We start from the raw sequence: 10531 nt of genomic DNA, 5'->3' as shown, positions 1-10531 counted from the left end.
CATACAGTTTTGTTAGAATTTATATCATTGTTAATACTATAAAAGTAAACATGTATTTATAACTAATTAGGTGACTTATTCCTTTCTAGGCTTCAGGTTTCTCCTGGGTAAAATGGAGTTAGCTGGTTGATTTCTAATGTTTCTTCCAGGTGTAAATAGTAACACTGATTTTTAAACAAGATAAGAAAAGTAAAATGCTCATTTCACAATATTTTTGTTAAAAATAGGTTATTAACACTAGTACTTATTAAATTTTGTGATGGGCTCTATCTAGAAATGTTCACGTGATTTCTCGCAAAGCTCTCCAGTCCTTAATACTAAGCTGGAACTAGTGAGTGATCTTACCGTTTTCATTGTTATTCCTTAAAGCTTACGTATAAGAGGAAATTTCATACTTTCCACTGTGTTACACAAACTACTTATTTAAATAAAACCATTCTTTTCTGGATCTGAAATTAATCAAAATGTCAGTTTATTTTAATTCACATTTATTTAAATATAACAATTTTTGTAGACAAATGAAAATACATATAATCATATTTATAACATGGTAGACATAAATATAAATGAAATGTATAAGTATTTAAGGCAAAATTTAACACTTAGATAAATTGATGACATGCTTACATTTAGCTTTAAGGTACATTAACATGGATATTGAAAAAGATGTGCTTTCACAAAAACTGCTACAAAATGTTCACATCTGTGTTAGTAATAAGTCATATTTCCTAGGCTGATGTTTTACCGAAACTATGTAAAGATCTAATTTAATCATTCGTCTCATGTGATAACGTTACTTGTAAATGAAGCATTTTTGTCAATAGAAATGTTCCTTTATCTTTTAAATAATATAGCATTTTTATCAAGACCAAGCCACATTTATTAAACAAACATGCATTACACATTAAAGCTTGAATAATTAACGTACCCTTATGCACAGTGTTTAGTTTTGCTATGGCACTCTATCTTTGTGAAAAATATGCTTAAAATTTGGCACAGAATTAATAAAACGTATTGCTACTATTTACAACAAATGTGATTTAAATTTTACATGGCACAGAAAATTATCTATTATAATTTATCTCTTCCTTTTGCAGTTTTTATTGACCAATGGCAGGTCCTTTCTCTTTTAGTTGGAATATATAATGGCTATTCAAGAACTAAAAGTCATATCTAGGTGTTTTGCCTAATTGGAAATGAGTCGATTTCAGTTTTTCTAGCAATAAAACATTTCCATCCGTACTGTGGCCAACAGATTTCTAGGTAAGGATGTTATCAGCAATAATATGTGTCATCAAGACATGTTTTTCTTTAGGAGGCAGAGGTCGAAAGGAAGTGTGGATCTCCTCAAACACTAGTAAGGAGAACAAACGCCAACTAAGGCAGAAGCAGGGACGGTTCTTCGGAAAGCTGGCGAGAGCACAGTCTGAAGTAACAACAAGGCGGAAAACAAAGGCAGAAACACGGGATCGTTCAAGGTGGGAAGGACTGACACAGGTTTAAGGAAACTGAAATTTATCTTTCAAAGAAACAGTATCCAGAACATTCTTGTTATAGCATTCTTATATCAGCAAACTCCCACTGCTTTTTAGGAAAACTTTTCAATTTCCACATCAATGTCTAAATCAACAGTGAAGAAATTAAGCTAACTGCCAAAATTTTTTTCCCTGAATTTATTCATAAACACTTTGGAAGAAGAAGGAATAATATTAATTCAACCTTCCTCCAAACCAGAGAAAAGAATTTTAAGGGCAGACTTCAGACTTGTGGTAACTGAGGCAAATGCCACAGTTCTTCTTCATTGTTCTTTTAAGGGAAATTTGAGGTGTTCTATCTTGAGATCCTGGTTGAAGGAATCTACTCCTTTCATAAAACCTTGATTGCCTAATTTTCATATTATTTGGGAGAAAGGAAGTGATGCTTAAATTCAATTTTTATACAAATATACTTTATTCTAAGAAATAGAGCAATGAGAATAATATTTTCTCTGCTTTATGATCCTTGCTTTTCTGAAGGCCTTTAAACAGGGAAATGGCAAAGAATATCAAACAAGTTAAATAAAACAGGCAAACTTGTGTTTTAAAGCTGTTAAGGTACAAACAAACATTATGAATCACACAGCACTGAATTTTCAAGAGTAAAATCATACCAAAACCGTGATAAGTTTTCGCTGACATCATAGGTGAGTAAGTGGTCTGGAAGGTCACTGATGGTGCCCTGCACGGCCAGCACGTGCGGGGCCAAGGTGAAGGGTACGTCGCTCAGAAGCTCGGCCATTAACGAGCTGTTTTCCAGAGTCTGGCCTGCCTTATTTTCCGCCTCAGGGCTTGCTACAGTCACACTGGATGAGTTTTCTGTGCCAGTCTAAAAATACATATATATATTTAAATCATTTAGACCTTATGAACTTGGAGGTTTAGTAATGGTGAATGTGGCATGACTATACCAGAATAATTGAGAAACAAGGGAATATACAAATATTTCTAGATTAGAATGCACCTATATACTCTGCTTGAGAAATACCTCCATCTAAAGCTCTAGTAGCCTTTAAAATGAATCCTAAACCCCATTCTTATTCAGATTGCCCACCCATGGCACCCTCAAATACAAACTGACATTCTTGCTATTTCTCAAGGACAGATAATGTCTACAAGCCTGTCTCTGCTTTTCCAAACCAGGCTCTACGGAATTATCAAGATTCCCTGTGAAATCTTGTATCAACACAGGCCAAAGGGACTTTGCCCACTTCTGAACAATTATGGGGCAAACTGCCTAGGATGCTATTTGGCATTTCCTATATGTGTCCTTGCTAGTTGCTGCTTCATATGCATGCCTCTTATCCCCGCCTAGACTCTAGCGTCCTTGAGGACAAGCAATCTATCTGACATATCTCTGTATTCTCCACTCTTGAGTACTTGACGACCTTACCCTAATATGTTACCTCTAATGTGGTACCATGAGCACTGACTAGTTGCCTGACTTTCACTGGAACTAACATGTTATGTAAGTTATTCAAATAAGAACTGATATATCATGTTCAGTTTCTTTATAATTGGCGTATCTTGCATGCAGTAGTTTACCAAAAGGCATGCACTAGGATGTTCAGAGCAGCTCTCTATGCAAGTTCCACAATGGCTGAAACCTAACTAAAAACAGTTTAGGCAAAAACTTACTCCCTAACCCTCACCTGGTCTCATGCAGAATAAAATGCCGGAGTCTTTACAGAGGCCTGCAAGGCCCTTGGGGACCCGGCCCCAGGTATGTCTCTGGCCTTATCCTCAGCCAGTCTGCCTGGCTCCCTCCTTGCTGTTGCTCATGCGCACCCAGCTGCTTCTGCCTCAGTCCTTTGCTTTCCTTTCCTGATGCCCAGGAGGTTCTTCTCCCAAATACACATTGGGCTCCTTCCCTCACCTCTTTCCAAGTGTTGGCCCAAATGTCACCTTCTCAGTGAGATCTTTTCCTGACCACCTACCTTATTTAAACTGTATCCTGCCCACCTCACCTCCTCCACCCCAGCACACTCTGTCTCTCTCGCCTGCTTTCCCCCTCTCCATGGTCCTTAGCACCTTGTAATATGTTATATCATTTATTCTGATTGTCATCTTGTGTTTACTGCTGTATCCCAAATGCCCAGATCAGTGCCTAGTGCTCAATAAATAGTTCTTGACTGGATGAAAGCAGACAAGATTTTTGCCTGCATGGGGTTTACATTATAATGGTTATAAATGCTGGTAAATTCCTTTAAGTCTAGAGGAGGAGGATTTTTCTGTGTAATAAAAAGTGACTTTTTAAAACTTTTTATGGAAGGGTAAAATACATACAGAAAAGAGCATGTCATAAGTGTACAGCTTGCTAAATTTTAACCAACTTAAACACCTGTACGCAACCGGCACCCAGATCAAGGAACAGAAATGACCAGCCCTTACGGTGCTCTCTTTCAGTCACAATCAACTCCCTGTCCCCACCCCCCATCACCATCCTGACTTCTAACAGCATTTAACCTATTTTTATATTTTAAATGAAGGTAACCATACAGTATGAACTCTTGTTTCTGGCTGCTTTCACTCAACATTATATGTAGGAGATTCAACCATATTGTTGCATATAGGATCAAAAGAACATATTGCTGCAAAAGAGATATATTCAGATTGATGGCCAGGGAAGGAAGCAGGAAGACCAGCTGGGAACGAGAGATGACTGTGATGTGGATCAGGTTGTGATAGTAAAGGTGAGATGAAACACTTGGATTCTGGAGACTTTAAGGAAAAGGCTAACAGGATTTGCGATGGAATGGATGTGGGGTGTGAGAGCCAAGAGTGGGGTCAAGGATGAAGCCAAAGTTTTTGGCCTAAGCAACAGGATAGAGTCTCCATTTACAGGGATGGGCAAATATTGGGGGAGCAGGGTTGGACAGGAGTATCGAGTCCAGTTCTGCATGTTGCCGGTGCCTAACAGACATCCAGTGGAGCTGTCAGTAGGCAGGAGGATCTAATTTGAGTCTGGAGCTGGATGAGATCTGGTGGAGAAAGTCTGCTTGGTGTGTGTTTAAAACAAGGATGAGAGGAAAGAAGGTGAAGGCAAATACGAGCACAGACGAGTTTTTCTAGACAGTGTGCCATAAATGAGAAAAGAGCTATGGGCCAGTAGCTGGAAAGGGATGTGGGGTCAACTGAGGTTTCTCTCAATTTGATTTTCTGTTTTCTAAGTTGGCAGAAATAATGGCATTTCATATCCTAATGTGAAGAAGTTCATAAGAAAGGAAAAATCCATGGAGAGTCTGCAGAGGAGAAACTGCTCTCTTCACAGGCATCCCCCAGCACGTAGAACAGGCCCTCAAGAAATACTTGTTTAGTGAATGTCCTCAAATTAATGAAGTTGCCAAACCCATCCCTATCAGGAGTGGTCTTATAACTTTATGTGAAAATGAAACACCAGAGTCCTTTCTTAGGACCACAAGTAGAACAAAAGGAACCACACCCTGTTATGACAAAGCTTATTACAAAAGTCCATTATTCAGTGGACAGAACCTGCCTCCTGCAACCTAAATGGGACTTAAATACAAAGTGTCCATGGATCAGCCAAGAGTACACCTATCAGTGAGTAATGATGTCGCAATTCCAGCCTCTGTAAAGGGCTTCACCATATGCTGGTTTCTTCAAGATGAAGCATACAGTAGGGCTTTGGCTCCCATGGAGCAGCACTGCAGCGTCTAAGAGCACAGGTTCTAGAGCCAGACTACCTGAGTGCAGATCCTAGGTCTCCTGCTTATTAATAAGTGAATGGCCTTGGGCAAGTTATTCAACTTCTCTGTGCCTCAGTTTCCCTAGCTGTATAATGAGGTCAATAATAGTACCTACTTCATAGTATCATTAGGATTAAATAATGTTCATAAATAGAACAGTTCTGAGCTCATGAGCACATAGTTAAGTGAATAAATAAAAACTTTAGGAATGTCAGCTCCCATTTGGTTTTAGATAAAGTCTACGATCCATCCATCTCTTTTGTTTTTGACATTCAGTGTCAAAATATTCTTACCTTCCCCTCCCCTCTTGTATTTTTCCTTCTCTTTTAATCTCAGGTGCAAATGTTCCCTAGATCTGTTAGTCTTGTTTTATTCTTGAACTTGCTTCTCTTTCTTCCTTGTGTACAAAATGTTCTCCAGTTTCATTAGCCAAATCATCTCCCTTCTTAAACAAAAGCATTCTTGAAATCTCACCTTCTCCACTAAAGCACTTTGCTTTCTAAACACAAAATGTCTAAGGTTTAACTCTCCAACAGAAATATTTATATCTTTCTTCATGCTTTTATTAATCCTTTTCCCTTTCCTTTACAAATCATTCTTATTTGCCAGAACCTAATTCCTTGAGGACAAGACTATGTCAAACTATATCTAGAATAATAAAGGAATTGAGATGCGGTTTCTTGTTAAAGTTCTCCTCATACAACTGCCATATGACCAGAAGAGGGATTACTTCACCCACCTGGGCCTCAGTTCTCTATTTTGTAAAATGAGTGGTGAGGACAGAAAAAAATGATGATGACAGCAACTTGCATATTTTGAACACTCACTTTGTGCTAGGGTCCACCAAGGCTATTTAAATGTGTCCACTCATTTAAGTCTTAAAATAGCTCTGGGCTGTGTACCATTAGTCCCACGTTAAAAACAAGAGGACGCTAAGGCACAGAAAGGTTAAGAAAGTTGTTCCAGGTTACACAGCTAGTCTGTGGTAAAACTGAAGATCCGACCCAGTTATCTCTAATGAGCTCGTACATTCTAAGGCCCTGCATACTTCAGACATGCTTTGGATAGACTGTCTGATGGAATGAACAATGCCTTGAAAATTTAGGAGATGTTATTGGAAAATATAACAGTTACTAATATGGCATTTAGAAGGAAAAAAGACTCTAATATCTTTTACCTTTAGGAAGAAAGGACAGAAACTCATTAAGGTGACAGATCTTAGACTGAAGGAAGATGGAAAAGCAACTGTAATTTAAAAGATGTGTATCCCTGGGAATACACATTTCCCTATCCAGCAGTCTGATAGGGAAACACCACAGACAGTGAAACGAGATTGTCTCTGAGTCAATCACTGTTGAAACGGAGATAGGAGGGCACATAGGAATACACTACAGTATTCTTACTACCACTATATATGTTTGAAATTTTCCATAATAAAAACTTTCCAAAAATTAAATTAACTTTTAAAATACCATGGGCAAAGTGTTCCGCCAAATGCCTCCTAGAAAGCTCTGCATTTCAGCGGCGCTGCAGGTACTACTCCAGCCTCTATCGCCTAACAGTTGGCTGGAGTGCAGTGTTACAGTCTCCAAGGAAGCTGCCTGGCCTCTTGGCAGCAGGGTGAGCGCCATGATGCAGCTGCTGTTGGCATGCTGAGAGCTGGAAGGGGAGAAATTATAAGGCAAAACAAGAATAAGTCACAAAAGAAATGTGACTCAAAATTCAAGGAGCCCACACCCGCTAACCCTGATCACTAAGTCTCTAGCTTGGCAGCCAGTGGAAGCAGAGGTGGGGGCTGAGGGCTGAAACAGGTGCATAGTCCCCTGCAAAAAGCAGCCCTCTCTCTCAGACACAAAGTCTTTTAGATTTTTCATTTGCATAATGAAATGGATCTTTAAAGGGAAGAATAAGTATGTTAACTACAATAGAGCAAGAAGAAAAGAATCGATTAACCTTATGGTTAATAGCCAAATTTTAAAAAATTACTTCAAATATTACGTTCATAAACATATTCGTGATTTTTGATTAATACTGTTCATAGAAATGCTGCTATGGCAGTGTTCCTGAATATATTATTTCATATAATCTAGCTTTAATACTTCTTTCCCAAATGAGCATTTGTCCTTACATGGTTTAAATATGAGTATACCATGTTAGAATGGCTTTTTTTTTAATCGTAGGAAGAAATTTCCTTATCAATTATCGTTACGGCAAACAAAGTTTACAATTAATTAGCTGTTCCATGTTTGTATAAAAGTTATTTCTTGTTCGTCAGTTAACCTGTTAAAAATGGACTGGCCAAGTTTATCTTGTGTTCCTCACGTTCTATTATCTGTGTTCCAAATAATTCAGAGAGGTTTATAGGCACTGTCCCTCCCTTTCTTGCAGAGGGGCTGTGAAGACTCAAGAGCTTCAAGCTGTAAAATCTCAGAGCTTAGGAAAAAATAGGCTCTGAGAACACAAGACACATAACACTTTTTAGTAAAGGCTTAGAGAAATGAAGTCACGTCCCTAGAGCAGCAGCAGGCTAGTGGCGTCGTTGTAGAATTCACTCTTCGCTGTTTGAAAGCAAGGAAGTGCAGGTTTAAGAACAGACAACTGCATTTTTCTTGGCACAAAAGCCTCAATACCCACCCTGAAATCTATGAAGAAGTGCCAACTTTGCAAACCCGCTAACAATTTGGAGACTTCATCTACTTGGCCGTACCCGACTAATGTATGAATATTTTATTATTATGAACATCACCTATATTTGGCATCTTTTACAACCTCTTGCTTTTTTCCTGCAACCTAGGCTTCAGATAAATCGAGATACAATAGTATCCTATAAAAGCAAAATACTGAAGCATTAAAATTTAGAAACCACCTTTAACCAAAACAGTAACAGAACCTATCAAAAGAACACAAAACCAGGTATAAAATACATCTAATACATTCAATTTACATGCAAAGGAGGAAGCTATATCAAGCATATTTCTAGAACAAGTTATAGTAAGAAGAAATATTAAGCTCTGGCTATCTATGCCTTTAAATTCTGATGTCTATAAATAAAAGACTATGTTTCTTTGAACAATAGCTTGAACAGGCAACACTGTCACTTTATCTCCCCAGATAACTATCCATTCAATTCTGACTTCAGCTGGTATCTGCTTGCATTACATCAGCTTCTTGATGGGGGTGATGTGGGGGGCAAATCTGAATCAGAAACATCAGGAGACCAGAGGAGAAAGTGATACAAGCAATGGCACAATTAAGGCAGCATTCAACTTCTTTTTCTAAGAAGCTGGTTGCTAATAAATGTCTGGCTAGCTAATAAAAGCCAGAGGATGGGTCTCTTACACCTACGTAAGTGCTCAGCAGGGGTCTCCTGTCACTTGGGAGAAATTATTTTGAAAAGGTAGATTGTTTCCGATTTTTCTGCAAACTCGCACTGCCCTGAACAGTAGCACCTGCGCATGACAACTGGCACCGAACCTGGTCCCCTTGTCTCTCAGATCCTCTAAGCACTCTAGGCTTGATTTTTAAATTGAGGGATAGGCCAAAGAAACAAAGAATAGCCCAGAACCCTTTACCACAGATAGAGTTAATTAGTCGGGAGAAAGCTGAATTCACTGACAACCTAACTGTTCCATGTGATCTGGGCGCCTAGTTCCAGAACGCTATACATTTAAGTAGCAAATAAGAGGCTAGGTTAGAAAGAGATTTTCTTTATTGTCTTTCCTTTCTGATCTCTGACATCGATTAAGTTTAAATTTTGGCCCATAATCTTTTTTCAGTATTTCTTCCCTTTTCTTTCTCCCTCAGTATTTCCACCTTCTTGTGCTGCCTGCTTCCCATCTTTCTTTAAAAAAAAAAAAAAATTATCTGGCTTCCTCTTTTCAGAACTCCAGCAGAATATATACAAGTGAAGAAGGGGAAGGAAGTTGGCTGTCACTTGCTTCTGTAATCTGTTCCATGCATTCTTGGAAAAGTGGCTTGACTGAAGCCGGAAAATCTGTCTTAGCCAACTAGCACGGGGGAACAGTGGAAAGAGGAAAGAGAAGCATTTTAGGAAAGGAACCAGCAAGAAACAGTGTGTTCGACGTGGGATCCTGTTTATACTCGTTTTGAAAATACAAAAGGCTATTCCAGTGATTTTTTTAAAAAGCATTTAAAAAGTTGGTTTATAGAAATTCATGATCTCTAACTTTAAGCTGACCAGAAATCTCATATTTTCCCAGTAGGCCTCCCTGCCTCATTTTTCACAGGACATATTTCACCTTTTCTCTTTTCTAGTCCTACATGACACCTTCCTCCTCGCTGTCAGCAGGTGAGCTGGCCTCCTACTTAATAGAAAACATGGTCATTAGGTGACGATATCCTCTACCTGCTCCACCAAAAAAAGTACCTGCGTTTGTACCCGTCTGCCATGCTCCTCTCCTGCCACACAGGCAAGTTTCGCTCCTTCCACCCAAAGCTAATCCCTCTAGTGCTCCACATCCATCCTGTTTCCATTCTTCAAGGACATGGCTGCATCAATTAGAAGGCATCTCCTAATTGCTAATCTTTCATATATTCAATTCACCATTTACAGAAAATTCTCAAGTCTGTACCGCCCACAGCCATCACAGCCACTGAACTCCCACATTATCTTTGTACCTTTTTCACAACCAGGAGAGACCACTGTTGACATTGGCTTTCTGCTTCACTCCTCACCCACTGCAATCTGACTTCTATCTCTGTCCCTCTACTGACAACTGCTTTCTCCAAGGTTACTAGTAATGACTCTTTTACTAAACTCAAAAGATGTTCTGAAGTGCTAATCTTATTTGACCTCTTTGTTGCACTTAAGACTGGTGATTCTGAGTTTTTATTTCTTGGTTCCTGTGCCACTTCTGTTTTTCCTTCTGTCTTTATTCTTTGCTTACTTCTGACATGATGGTATTCTCCAGGGCCTCATTTCTGTTCCTTTATTCTTCTTGGTCTTGAAACATTACCCCGGATGAGCTTATCCATATCCATGGTGCCTACGGCCTTATTCCTTCACTCCCCAAAAGTAAATAAGAATATAGATAAGTGCATGTGTATATGTACACACACAAACACTCACAAATTTCAAACCCGGATTTCTATCCAGAGCTCCTAACTCAAATGTTCTATTCTTATTACACATTTTCTTTTGGATAGTCCATAGGAATCTTAAACTTGACATGTTCTAAACGTGGCTCTCATTTCCTTCCCAACTTTACGCCCAGCTTAATGTTCTTTTAATATTTTCTGTATTGGTGAAGGGTACCAACATGTTTGTCC

The 10531-nt window shown here is 38.8% G+C and overlaps 1 protein-coding gene across 4 annotated transcripts in view; it reads right to left on the bottom strand.

Annotated features, from left to right (window-relative positions):
• Positions 1–1926: 1926 nt before the first annotated feature.
• The window catches only part of UMAD1 (UBAP1-MVB12-associated (UMA) domain containing 1), a 184040-nt gene continuing 175435 nt past the window's right edge, over positions 1927–10531 (bottom strand). For all 4 annotated transcript variants that reach the window (XM_015589446.2, XM_025046803.1, XM_025046804.1 and 1 more), the window contains exon 4: positions 1927–2364. In XM_015589446.2, the coding sequence (XP_015444932.1) occupies positions 2107–2364 (258 nt within the window). In that variant the 3' untranslated portion in view covers positions 1927–2106. The remainder of the gene's footprint in view (positions 2365–10531) is intronic.

Source organism: Pteropus alecto, unplaced genomic scaffold (assembly GCF_000325575.1).
Source record: "Pteropus alecto unplaced genomic scaffold, ASM32557v1 scaffold21, whole genome shotgun sequence".
Lineage (NCBI taxonomy): Eukaryota > Metazoa > Chordata > Mammalia > Chiroptera > Pteropodidae > Pteropus > Pteropus alecto.
This window is presented reverse-complemented; position numbering and strand designations above follow the sequence as displayed.